This window comes from Stegodyphus dumicola, chromosome X1, assembly GCF_044657685.1.
Source record: "Stegodyphus dumicola isolate Sdum_Otavi_A_Nest chromosome X1, ASM4465768v1".
Taxonomy (NCBI): Eukaryota; Metazoa; Arthropoda; class Arachnida; order Araneae; family Eresidae; genus Stegodyphus; species Stegodyphus dumicola.
This window is the reverse complement of record NC_140780.1, coordinates 150,371,856-150,386,333: the sequence shown is the minus strand read 5'-3', so window position 1 is coordinate 150,386,333 and position 14,478 is coordinate 150,371,856. Positions and strand designations below refer to the sequence as shown.

At 30.1% G+C, this 14,478-nt stretch overlaps 1 protein-coding gene across 8 annotated transcripts in view; it reads left to right on the top strand.

Annotated features, from left to right (window-relative positions):
* LOC118183889 (phosphatidylinositol 4-phosphate 5-kinase type-1 alpha-like) overlaps positions 1 to 14,478 on the top strand; it is a 488,382-nt gene that overhangs the window by 391,946 nt on the left and 81,958 nt on the right. For all 8 annotated transcript variants that reach the window (XM_085807847.1, XM_085807846.1, XM_085807843.1 and 5 more), the window contains 3 exons: positions 1,319 to 1,466; positions 4,640 to 4,772; positions 9,841 to 9,928. In XM_085807847.1, coding sequence (XP_085663973.1) covers positions 1,319 to 1,466; positions 4,640 to 4,772; positions 9,841 to 9,928 — 369 coding nt within the window. The remainder of the gene's footprint in view (positions 1 to 1,318; positions 1,467 to 4,639; positions 4,773 to 9,840; positions 9,929 to 14,478) is intronic.

Sequence of the window (14,478 nt, the reverse complement as noted above, 5' to 3'; positions counted from 1 at the left end):
CAAGCTTCTGTTTCAGCACTTTCTTTTTATTATTTTTCTCATTGGTTCATATATAAAGAAATATAATGAATTTGTAACTGTTTTAGTTTCTACATTTCTCTTTGCAATGTGCTATTCCATCGGATTTCAATAGTGTATTTTGATGCTAAAAATGTTCTGTTTGGTTATTAGTAGTACTCTATCGCTTGCAAATCTTTTTTTTTTTTTTTTTTTTTTTTTTTAAGGCTCAAAAATATTCTGTTATATCAAATTGCTTTCAGTTGTTTTTCTTCATTTATTCCTTGCAGGTACATTTGCATGTTTAGTTTTTAAGAACTTTGTAAGAAAACCAACTTGCTCTTGATGGTTTCCACTTCAAATTCAGAATAGCTATCTGATATTTCAAGTTCCTGTGGAACAAAATCTTCATCGTCCTAGGATATTCATCCTCCACTTGAAAAAGTGAAAATCTGTTGCTGGGAAAAGGGATAAGATATACTAAAGTACATATTTACACAATAATATTTTTAAGAGTTTGTTTTAAAAATTTCATCCTTTCTTTAATGCCTTAAGAGTGACTGCAGTAAACCAAATAGGTATACTACACCTTTTGTTTTCTCCTTTTGGTAACCAAGTAAAGTTTTATGGAGGTATGTATGTATCAGTATCAATTGTGTAAAGCAGGGGTTCTCAACCGGTGCAACAAAGAAGCAAAGTATTTTTAACTAATAAATTCAAAAATTAAAACCCCAACATCCTGATTGAGTTTTTTCTTTAACACTCAAAAATATGTGTGATCTGAGCTTTGTTCGAGAGTGGTAGTGGTGGTATTAAAGGTTTTCAATTTTTTATATGGTATGTGTTAGTCAAATGGTTGAGAACCGCTGGTGTAAAGTAAGGAAAAGTCACAAAACTTCAGCAGCCCAAGTCCAGAAATAACGACAGCAGTCAAAAGTCTTATCTGAGATAAATAAAATGATAGTAGTTATCGTTCTAGTGCTAAATAAAAATGAATTGTGGGATACTGAATGACTATCATATTTGTGCCCCAAATACTTCTCATTTTAATTCAAGCAAAAAATTAGTATGTTTATTGGATTGCAGTATAATTACTGTTGACCAGTTTTGTTATGAGTGAGAATAAGAATATTCTGCAAGTTATCCATGTTTTAAAGTTCTCATTTCAAAATAAAAGACAGCAGATATTATCCATATGTCTCCCTTTACGTTTTCTGTTAACTGTTTTTATTTAATATTGAACTGCAGAAAAAAGTGTAATGTGTTTTGCTGTTTTGGGTTATATTGTCTATCATTTTTTAAAAGTCTCTTCTGTATTTAGCATCTCCAGTTCAAGTTACATCTGGGAAAACTGATACAAGCTTAGTAAGAAGTAAGTCAATTAACCGACAAAGATTAGCTGCCTTTTCAACTGCTATGGAATCTATTCAAGCTGAAGTTGAAGCTGTCGAAGAAGATGAAGATGTACCGTAAGTTTCATTTTTTTCCAGGTTGTGATTCTTTTGCTATGATGAATTTTAGTCTTCTCTGAAAGTTCATAAATTTAAATGTTAAACGTAACAATATGATCCGTATGCATTCTGCAGATATTAAGTATTGAACTAGACTGACCTGCTCTGGACTGTCAATGTATGGAACTTTGTGGAAGGTGTTGGTAGCTAAGTAACTCATAATATAGTGGATTCACATTAATGCGATCTTTGATGTATTGACCATATAGCATCCAACTAAAGTAACAACCATTTAATACAGCATCCATTTTCATTGGTCTAATGATTGTCGTTTTATCGCTAGTAAATTGTAGTTTTAGAATTGGCAAGTATTTTCAGTCCTTTCCGATAATAGAGTTTATAACTGTACTTTTTGATTGTTTTTTCTTCCTTCACTTTTCATTTTTTTTAAACAATTGAGAACATCTGCTGCCATATTACACATTCTGAAAATCTCATTTTTTCAGTCAGTGAATCATCACTAAATACTTTAAATCCTTTTCGCTTCTCACAGTTCTAGATGAAGTTTTCAACAGAGTGCTGAAGTTTTTCTCTGACTTTTTTTTTTTTTTTTTTTTTTTTTTCTGTTTTCTGCTGAATTAATGGCTTAAATTTTTAAAAGAATGGGTAATTTTTATATTTCTTTGTTCTTAAGATTAACACCAAATATGCTTTTTAATGATCAGCTTTTTCAATCAGTATTTAAATTGGAACTCAAAATAACTTATCAAAAAATGTCCACATTAAAGAATATGAGTGGGAAGCAAACTCTGTTGAAAACTAAACGGGGGGGGAGGTAAAAAAACTGATAGTTACTCTACATGCCACAAGTTACTTTAGTGACACCTTTACTGTATATGCCACAAGTTAACCTCAGTACTGCATGCCACAAGTTATCTTTTAAAGGCTTGAAGCTGATCAGAGATGGTAAAGGTGGACTGAAGGCATGGTTAATTATTGCTGTTTTTAGAAGGAAAAAGAAAAGACATTCCCTCCTGAAAAAAGAAGCTGTTTAAATATAATTTTTCTTGTCTGAAAAATGCAGAAGAAACTTAGATATGTACACCACACTGCCAAATATTTATTATTATTAGTTCACTTATCTGTTGCAATGTAAAGATGAATTAGAACACTGTTCTTGTCATTCAAAAAGTCTTCACAAAGGTATTTTTCTCCTACAGAAAAGTTCATGTGGTTCTTCATGGACTTTTATTATAGAGCTAAATCTGGAAAGTGGGAAGAGGGAAGATCTAGCACACTACTGAATGCCAAAAATAACTGTATGATTTTTGTGTACATTCCATCTAATAAAATTCACAGATAAATGCAATAAGGCACATCAAATCTACTGTCTACAATCTTTCAAAATGATTTCAACACACTTCTGTTTATTGCACTGATTTTACACAGACACTTACTTCTATGGGGGTTGGGATACATCCAAAATAATCAGCTTCACTGATTATTTGATCACTTGGGAAATGATTTATCACACCTTTGGTATGTTTCCTTTTGATCATAGTTTACTGAAGCATTTTCAGAGTTTCTGCATTTTTCTAACCAAGTTTTTAAGAAAATATAAAGCACATGTGATATTCTTCCATTTTTGTATGAATAAAATTACAAAGCACATCAAGGAAAGCATTTACAAAAAATGTTGGTAAAAATAGATTTGACACGACATGTACAAAGAATAATGCTGCTTTTGTTCATACTGAATGAATAAAAAGTATCAACGGTTGGCAAGTTTTTTACAGTTTCACGAACTTTACGAAAAGTGCATTTTGCCTGTTAATGAAAAGAACAGTTATTCTCCATAAATCATCAAAAGAACATGAATTAATATTTCAGAAGTTATTATGTGCACAAAAAATCATCCAAAAATTAACTCTCCAAGACAGGTAGCATTCATAAGCTTTCATGTTACTAATATTCTGATTTTATTTTTTGGTTACAAGCCTGGATATTAAAAATAGGAACTTTTTTGTAAATTTCATAGTCATTTTAGCTACCAGTATGAATAAGTAGTTGGTAATGTTAATAGATGAGCAGATTTTATGTAGAGATCTTTCAAAGGAAACTTGTGAAGTTTAATTTTTTTTAATGCTCCAAATAACTTTGTTAGGACTCTTGAGTATATTGCTTATAAAGGCAGTTATTTTCTGTATTTATGGCATACTTACCTAAAATGAAAATATTCTCAGAATCAAAGCAAAAATTTCCTTATTCTGTATTTAGGTGAATTAATAGGGAATTAGATTTGATTAATAATCCTTAAAAATGCAAATGACTGAAAAGTGGTTAGTGTTTATGGTAAGTGTGTGAATGTGGTGTTTTACGCATTTGCTTTAATGTTAACAGAATATGTTGTGATAATATGTGGGCAGTCCTTCATAAATTTTTCTCCCTCACTTTAATATTTGTGGAATGTTGGTGAGAAATGTATAGTACTTTATGTGCATAACTATTTACTGGAATAATTCAGGTGCATAAGGGGTTTGCATATTTTACTAAGAGTGGAAAAAATACAGGAATGATAAATTTAAGGCCAGTGATTGAGTAAACATTAAAAGAGTACATGTGCTGTATATTTATAATTTGATCCTAGCATCTTCTTAAGAAACTTAAAAATAATGTAGTTGTTTCGAATTTGCTGGCAGAACTCAATTGACTTAATGACAGAACTCTTGTATAATGGTTGTATTTGGCAAATTTCTGACTGGAACATAATCATATCTGTGATACAAATGTTTATTAATTCAAGAGTACAGCATATATTTTCTGAGTAAGTGTCTGATTTTCTTGTATTCTAGAATAAATGAGAACTGGAAGATAATATCAACAAGTTACTTAAACTGATTTATTACTTCTTTTACTTCTAATAATGAAACATGTAAATGCTTATGAATACTTCTCTTGATATTCTTTAAAATATTAATGAAGAAATGGTCTTTTCTTCCAGACCTCCTGTTAGGCTTAATAATCGAGATTGACTATTTGATAACCATGCAAAACTGTTAACAATAATAAGAAAGTGATGTCAAAATAATACTTAACATAAATGTGTATAATGTTGATCTATTCAGAAGTTCTGTATTTTTCATTAAAAAATGGACATAAGAGTTAAAATTTTTCATTGCTTTTATTTTTAGTCCTGGTGGCATTCCAGCCAAAAATTCGAAAGGCGAACACCTGTTATTATTTTTAGGTATAATTGACATTCTTCAAAGTTTCCGGCTGAAAAAGAAATTGGAGCACACATGGAAATCTGTTTTACATGATGGGGTAAATGAGTTTTTTTTTTTTTTTTTTTTTTTTTTTTTTTTTTTTTTTTTTTTTTTTTTTAAGTTATTATTTGTCATTATTATAAAAATACCATATGTGTTGTTAATGTGTAATCCAGTATGATTCTGATTATCTGGAACTAAGTAGGACTAACTGAATAATAGCAAAATCAAAGTAACTAGCTTGTCTTTTCAGCTGCTAGTAAACTGCATATGTACTAGGAACAACAGTAGAAAAAATGTACATGGTTTATATATTTAATCTGAACTGCTTTAATAGATCCTTAAAAAATTAATGCTGTTGTATTGTCTTGTTTTTATCATATTTAGACCAATGAAAAATTTTAAAATGTCTAAATTAAATGAAAATATGATTAACTTGGCCTAAAAAAATAACCAGTATGGGTAATTTATATTCCAGAAATCTGAGATTTGATTGTGTATGTTGCACTCTTTTTAATATTGCCTGTCTCTTTAGAATTATTTTAATATTTTAAAAAGAATGTATTCTGTCTGAAAAGTCCATTAAAGAGTTTTGTTGTTTTAAAAAGTGGCTGTCAGAAAGTCAAAAAAAGTATGTAATATACAACTTCTGCTTAACCCTATCACTATAGTATACTCTTACAGGCCAAAACATTTAATTTTCCTGAAACATTCACAATAATCTACCTATTTCGGATTTTATGTGCACACCCATTGTCTTGGATAATTTAGCATCTGCTTTTCGTCCATTATTTCTTCAACAGTTTCTGACTTGAATTTCAGATTGTAGATTGTAAATTGTAATTTATATAGTCTAAATAATTTTAAAGAACTTTCAACCATACAGCTAGCATTTTATCTTTAATTTCATCACCTACTTATGCATGGGCATGCTTTTAGTTTGAAAAAATAAATTCCATTTTTCAGAAATGATGTTTAATCAACAATCTGGCAAAAGGATGTCTGCTTCTGCAGACACATTTAGAATATCATCGTTTAATTTTCTAACTTCATTTCTGGGCAGTTATTAAAAAATCATTTTGCATTATATGTTTATGATACTGGGTTTTAAAAATCTGTCTGCACCCAAATCCATTGACTGGGATTAATACCATTCACATTTTTCAGGTATCTAATATCTGAATAAGTAGGACTACAGTGAGGAATTTTCTGTTCCTCATTTCCAAAAGGGGAATTTTTCATGAAGAGAGAATGAAAGTAATGAAGGATATAGGAAAATGTTTTGTCTTTTCTTGAGCTTTTATATGGATTTGTGTTATGTTAATTTTTATAGATCTTGTCTTTAAACGAAGAAAATTTACCATTAATTTAGAGATAATTTGATAGTTGTTTTATTTGTTTCGGATCATTAGAAGCAAGTGATAAATTGGATTGGATTGTGATTTGTATGTCTGTGTTCTCATGAGACTACAGTGAAATAAAAACACATTATTACAGTTATTAAGGATTAAGGTACATATTACAATAAGGAACTAATACTATAATTAGGTAAAATTTGAATACCTTCTTTTTTATGCTGCAATTAAAGAAAAACTTGGAAAATATAAGGAAAAAAAAAGGAACGTCTTTTTAATGTACAGTCCCTTATAAAAGCATTTTGGAGAAATATAATTGTAGGTGTACCTGGTTCATGATCTGATGTAATCAACTGCTGTCAAACAAATTTTATGTGAGATGCTTATAAAATTATTGCACTGATACCCACAGACAAATTTTAGGACTGTCAGAAAATGAGTCATCTGCAAGTCGATCTGTAGCATAATACACAAACATATTCTTCACCAGCATGGCAGCCAGATTCAAGGGTCTTTAGAAGGATTCTAGAGTTAACTTACTGCCAGCAAACAAACTGTACCTCTATCTTCTTTTATTCCAGTGTTAATGTTCAGTTGGATAATGTTGTCTTATTTCAGTGTTAACAATCACAGTTTAAATGTGTCTTCAAGTATACTTTTAAGTTAACAACTGGTAAATAAGTGTATTTTAAGTTAATAGTTGATAAATAAGTAACTTATATGGACGATTTCTATCGTGTGAATCAGAAGTGATACTAACATGAAAGTTTTCAAAGATAAGCTGCATTATTTTATCATTTTCATCAATTTATTTTTGTATTGATATTTTTATATTCTGTTCTCTGCATATGTATGATGGCAGCCTTGTGAGGAATGGGTGTGTAGTATGTTGCATGTGTGTATGCTGTGAGAAATTTCGGGGGTATAAAGAACAAAGTACTATACCTGATGGTTATTAATATGATAATAATAATTCCAGAAATCCACAATGCTTGGGACAAGAGGTTGCACGGATTTTAGGATTTTGTGGATTTTAGGACAGAAAAGATAAAGCATAATATTCAGACTAAAAGTGCAAAATAAATAAGGTGTATTAAATACATTTAATTAAATTATTATATACATTATTACAATAATTTATTATAGGCATTAAATTATTATTACATATATAAATTGATTATACAAGTATTATTCAAGTACACATATTATTCATTGTATTATATACGAATCGAGGTTTGCCGATTTCGCCTCATGCAAAGATTTCGGTGTTAGAATCACTGTTGCTGTAAAATTTAACAGCTTTTCTTTATTTTTCCGTATATCATACACAATCGTGTCGTAATTCCATGCCAATCTGCTATAAATCGAGTAGCACCTGCCTTCATCTTTTGCACTTTTTACGTTGCCGTTAATGCAACGTATTTACTTTTTTCAACATTGCAAGCAGTAAAATCATGAGTGCGTTTTTTATCTGTCATTGTATTAAAAAGGGCTGAAATTTAAAATATTTCTAATTGATCCACAAGATATCCGGATAAAAAAAAAGGCAGCACTACACAATCTCGTGAAATAACAAAGCTTGGAAAATACAACATGATGAACTTGAACGAATAGTTGAGTGAATCATCTGCATTTTTACCTCGATGCAGATTAGAGGGAAAAAACTTATTTATTTTTTCTTATTTTTTAAACTTTTTTCTATGTCAATAATTTGGTATTTCCGTTATAACTCATTATTATTCGCTAATTATGACGTCATTATTCGGTAAGTATTTTTTCTTCGATATTTCGTACACGATGTTGCAGTTTCCGGAACCTATAAACTGAATGTTTATATTTTGAGAGGCAACACAGATTTCAGGTCGGCGGATTTTCGGTATTTGACTGTACTAGCATACTTGACACTGAGTTACCTATTTACTTCTCTTGTCAAATTAACTACAAAAATGAATAAATAATAAAAGCTATGTTACAAGAATTCATTTTAACTGCTTACAGGTATCAACTAACCAGTCAACTACAAACCAGTGTTATCCGTAAACCTAGAAAAAAGCTATGTGTATTTCAGAACTTTACGGTATACTAGAACTATTAATAGTGTTATTACAACTTGTGCAAAATTGTAATAACAATTATTCATAGTTGTAGTATTTACTGATCTTTGCTTGAGTTGTAGTACTCAATTTAGTTTGTTAATGCAGACTAAAAATCTTAAGTATTTTTAGAAGTTAAATTATTTTCATGGTTATTTTTTTAGCTAGGTATAGTTAATGTTTGCTTAAAGTGCAATTATGTTTAAACCAATGTGCTTCTCATAATATATGTCAAGGCTGGAAATTACCAAAGGTCTCAAAAAGTGTGTTCGTACTAAAACTTTGTAAATTTTGAGATGAAACACGTTTATTCTTACAAACTATATATTCAAAATTCCATGCAGATGAGTTTATAGCTTAAAACATTCTCCATTCTTATACAGTGTTTGAGATAGTTAACACATTGATTACCAGCTATGAAATAACATGTAGCAGCATGGTCGTGGGTACTCGCTATGAGTATACATACACATGTTTGTCCATTGAATATATATTGCCAACTATGAATATGCTTGTAGCAAATGTGTGGTAATATGTACTGTGCACTCGAGGTAAGAACAATGAATATGGATTAGCAGAGAAATAAAACTAAAATTTATATATTCCTAAAATAATGCGAAATCGACATTTCTCACAAAAACTGTTTGAACCATGTTTATTCTAGGGAAACAAAAACTAAAAAATGCATTCTGATTTCCCTTTTGGAAACATTTGCTACTCTGAATCACTCCTATTTGCATGTACTACCCCCTTTCAGTTACTTTCTTTTATGCGACACTATCATAATTGGTGACACACATGTTGATTTCCTTTGTTTCTGATTCTGGGTATTTGTCACTATCATCTTTTTTTTTTTCTGCATTGTTTAGCTTTGTAAAATTTATCATTCACATCTTCATTGTCTAATTCATTTAATAAAAGTTTTCCAGTTTAAAGCTAACCCCCACTTTCTGTGTGATATTTTTTTTTTTTTTTAATTTGAGCCAAAATTAAAATACAGTAATTATGAAACAGAACTAGTTGTGTAAAAACTAATACTGTAGTATTGGTCTGATAAACTTTACAAGGTAAAGCAATTAGGCTTAAGCCTTCTTTCCCCCAAAAAAGTATCGCTATGACTAAACATTTGCAATATTTATACAATCTTAAAATCTAACAAAGAAACTGTGCAAAACTCGTCACTTTACTGAAAAATCTGGGAGATGATTTGTTTGAATTGCTGAAGTCATTCAGTATTGCATTGTGGATTAGTAAATTTTATGAGGGTTTAATGATGTTAGCCGAAAGATATAGCACATCTTTTGTACTAGTTCTTATTCGTCTCTTCACTGAATGTATAAAGTAGTGCCATAAGTATCTATATATTGATCTTTAATTTTAAAAAATACATTGCAGAGCTTTTAAATTTCATTCACTCGTGCAAAATGTTTTCTGATGTATTTCACTTTGACATTTTTTCATAGTATAGTGCTGTGTATATTTCTGTATGATTTTTTACTTTTTTATTACATGTTATGATAATTTATCCCCTAAATAAATTCATTTAGTTTCCTACATTTTCTGAGGTGTCATGCAAAGATGATCTGGAATACCATTATTGTTTTGAAATTAAATGCTTTTGACTTAGCTTGAAATATATACTAAAATAGTATATTAACATAGCTTATTATTTTTCTAGGATACTGTATCAGTTCATCGTCCAGGTTTTTATGCTCAAAGATTTCAAGATTTCATGGGCAAGACTGTATTTAAGAAGATGCCATCTTGTAAGTAGAGTCTTTCTGTAGCTGATTTCTTGTTTTCACTAAAACCATGAAATGGGAATGAATTTGATTCTTTTTTTTTTTATCGTAAATGTGCACTATTAATAATTCATTTGTATTAAAGCTGTACTTCTTGTTTAACTTTCAAACATTTATGATTTTTGAATTGTTCTTTTAAGTAATTATTTAAAACATATACATTATAGACAAAGCATCCTAACTACTTACTTAATATGATTCTTCTATGTTTGCTGGCTTAGTGTGTGTGGTAAAATCTTGGATTTTGTCATAGATGTGTCTTAAAACATTAGGTACTAATTAATAAAATTTTAATCCCTTTAAATTAAGTGGTAGAGCAATTGTAGTATAAATTTGTTATTGGAAATTGTTTAGATACTCAGATTGATTAATGACTAGTGAATGGGGAGGCTAAGAAACTCCTTTTTACTTCCTTGTAAGAAGTAAAAAGAAAGTATTGTAATCGCGAAAAGTTTCAGGCAGCATAGTTCAAGGAAAATATCCGTTTTGACCACTATCTAATGCAATTTAACGTTGATTTTGCATGATATCTGTACGTAAGGTCAGAATAAAAGACTGCATTCCTCCAAAAAAATTATAAAACTGCTTTAAAATGAATTCTGAAGAGAATTTTTGGTGGCATCTGTAAGAACGTATGTACGTTCATGTCTCGCATAACTCAAAAACGAGTAGCCTCGGAACGTTGAAATTTTGTATATAGGACTGCTATAACATGTAGATGTGCACCTCGTATTTTGGTTGCAATTGACCGCACCAAACGTATATAAATATCTTTATGTGTTATCCGCTCTGTTACTCGGCTCTGTGATCTCAGTTTCTTTACTCTTATATCTTTGTAAATTGTACATTTTTTGCTTTAAAAATGATTGAATTATGTTGTTCTTATCTTCCGGTTAAAGTTTTTATGCCAATTGTAAATCTGGAAGCAATATTTGTACAATTATCAGCAATTTAAAAGCTGTTTAATTGCGGTTAAGTTTTAAATAACATAGTGGACATATTTGTTTACATTTGAAACTGCAGAATAGTAGATTTGTTGCCAGTCTAGAGAGACTAAGCTTCGTAACAACAAAGATAACGCATTCATTTATTATAGCGAATTAAATCATGCTTAATATTTTCTGGAATTTTTTCGATGAAATAAGTGTGAGATTTACTTCATAATTTTTAATACAGATATTTTTGGTTTTTGTGTATTTTTGCCTTGTCGCAAAGAGAGAATTGAATTAATTGAATGAGAAATACTAAATTGTCTGTGAGTAAGTATGTAAAGTGTTTCTTTTTTATTTTGTTTGCTTAATTTCTTTTATAAATCGTTCTAGCTTTATTATAGCATTTGAACAGAACATGTGGCAACGATTAGATAAATCTTCAAATGATATAAATTTTGTGCATTCTGAGTTATAATATGAACGAAATATTAAGTGAACCTAGCGCCATAGTGTCGCTATGCTAAACAAATATAGTGAATTTTAAAGAGTGCTTTTATTCTGTTGTGGTTTATGCGCTGTCGACAAAGTAGATTTAATTCAATCCAATAAATTTAAATGAAATGCAAGAAAATATGCGTATAATTTAATATTCCGTACAAGAAAGCCATGTGGTGTACACATCAGATTTTTTATATTTCGTGAATATTTCTTTTACAACTCTAAAAATGCTTGTTGACTACCTTGAATTTGAGTAAATATGACCATCACATCAATTCAAAATAGCATTTGTGTCATGCTATGTTAATGTCTATGTAATAATAATTCACACAAGTGCACATTAAGAATGAAATCTCACTTGATGCATAATTCCTGTGTGAATCATTTTTTTTTTTTTTTTTTTTTCCATTTAAAGCAGAAGTTTGTAATGAATACATTAAAAAAAGTGTTCAATCAAGGGTCTGTAGTCAAAGCCAAATGTCTTAAGAAATAGTAAAAGATTCTTTAATTTAGCTTGTTCCATGTTTTTTCAATAGTACGCTTTAAATGTACATGTAAATAAGTACCTGTTCATAAGAATGTTTTAATATTTTACATTCAAAAAATTTTTTAAATAAGCAGTTCTATTTCATAATAATTTTAAAGTGTTTTTACTTATTATGAAATATCATTCAAAATACCTATTAAGATCTTTAATAATTACTCGGATAATGTGGGGGGTCAATGTGTTGAAAAACATTCCCAGTCTATAGTAAAATTTAGGTTGATGTCGAAGTCATGGCATCCACGACTGTGAAAGATTAAGTCTTTGAGAACATTTAAAGTTATATATGGATGTAAACAGAGCGTTTAATTGTAAAGAAGACTGATCCAATTGACAAACCAGATATTGGTGAAAGTGTAAATGTCTTAGAAAAGTGAGGAAGATAAAAAGTAGCCTACGCCGTTTCTTTTACAATGGCTTATGATCAATTTATTGATCTGATGTCCAAAAGAATTTGAAAATAAGCAAGTTTGTTGATAAATCTAAGCGTGTGTTTAATATTGATGATCAATAAAAAATGAATTAATTTATCAATGAAGAATATTAATAACAGAGACTCTATATGGCTCTGTTATATTAATAGCAGAGTTGTATATAGATAAATTCATAGATATTTAACTGAGTTACACCTTCATGGAACAGTGATTCCAGTTTCACCTAAAGTAAAATGTTGAGGCGTAGTGTTTGACTGAAAATTCATATCTTGAACCTGAGGAAGAAGTTTATGGAATGCTTCATATTTTGAAAGTCTTGGCAAACACTTCCTGGGGTGCAGAGCATTGTTCTGTGCTTTGCATTTACAGAGCAGTTGTCCACTCTAGACTGGATTGTGACTGTATTGTTTATAGATACACAAGCGGTAATGCATTTTGAAATCCTACCTTGGAAAGATGCAGAATCCAGCTTCTTGATGTTTTTCACCATCATGTTAAAATAAACACTAGTGAGATCTTCTACAGACAACTTTTTGCTGAGCACAGTCATTAAATATAGCAGTTATGTTCCTGTATATACAGATGGGTGGATCCAGGTCAACTGATCATATTGGGAAAACATTTGTAATTGATGACCACATAAAGGGCCGAAATTTGCACCACACTTCTTCAATCTTTGCATCTGAACTAACTGCTGTACATTATGCGTTTTTGTACATATCAAAGCTAGGCCAAAAAAAATTTGTTTATAGAGACTGGTACAGTGCATTGAAATCTTTAGAAAGCTTTTCTGACACTCAAAATCCAGTAGTTATTAAGATTCTAAAGTTAGATTTAAACTTACTAATGCATAGCTATTAAACTCTATATTGATGGGTACTGGTCATGTTGGGATGAAAGAAAATGAGTTTACAGATATTCACAGGGTTACGAAGGAAAAAGTTTTATGCAAGTGGCAGTTACTGTGAGGTGTTAGAATACTTGAAACCAGTAGTGGAATACTGAAATTCTATTAGTAACCAAGGAGAGGAGGTAATGTATTGGGCACTAAGTCATGCACACTTATCATCTGGAGGGTGAGAGTGAAGCTGTATGTTCAATGTTCTGACAGTGTGTCATTTTTTAATTGAATGCTCATATTTTAACACATTCCTTTTAAAGTATTTTAATGACTCTGGCTTGGCTCTTGACGGAATAATCGGGAAAGAGGGGAATACTAATTTATTTCAGTACTTGACAGAAACTGGTTTTTGTCATCAAATTTTATGTTATATCCTTGTATTTTAATGCTATATATTTTAATGTCTCGTGTTTTATGATTTTATTCCTGCTTCACATTTCACATCATTATTTAAATTATAAGTAACTTCATTTCAATATCCATCATTTTATTACTTCTTTTGATTTTATATGTTTGCTGTTATTTTAAATTTGTAATTGTATTTATTTCTTGTGTGAATTTAACTGTGAATGTGTACAATCAATGTGTGTCTAGCACTAATAACCTCTGTAGGTTGTGCACATATGTCATTATAAGAAATCAGAAGTTCAAAATCGTAAAAACAACCTTGTATTTAGCGTAAGTATAATGATTTTTACGATTTTACATCATTATACTTACGCTAAATACAAGGTTGTTTTTACGATTTTGATTGTCACATTAGCGTGTTTCTATTCTAGTCTAAATCAGAAAAGGTGTTGCCTGATCTGTTTAAAAGCTGGTCACGTGTCAAAATCATGCCTAAGTTTTGTATTATGCATTGCTGTGTCCATAATTAAGTAAAAAGGACTCCAAAAATGCTAGAGATACTATGAGTCATACGATTTCTATGGAGTTGTTTTCAAAAAGTATATTTTTTAAAACTATCATAGTTGGAGTCTGACATAAAGGAAAATAGAGATAAGTAACAGCACTGTTGGACAAGGCTTGCATTGATCTTACATATCAGAAGAGCTTGTAGAAGAATTGAAACTACCACCTTCTGGGAAGAAATTTTATCACAAGGATTTTTTGACAGAGGGAGAACCGCAGAAGCAGTTCATCGTAGATATGATGTTTTAATTAAAAGGACTTGGAGAAATTTCGTTGCGTGGCATTGGTGTTAG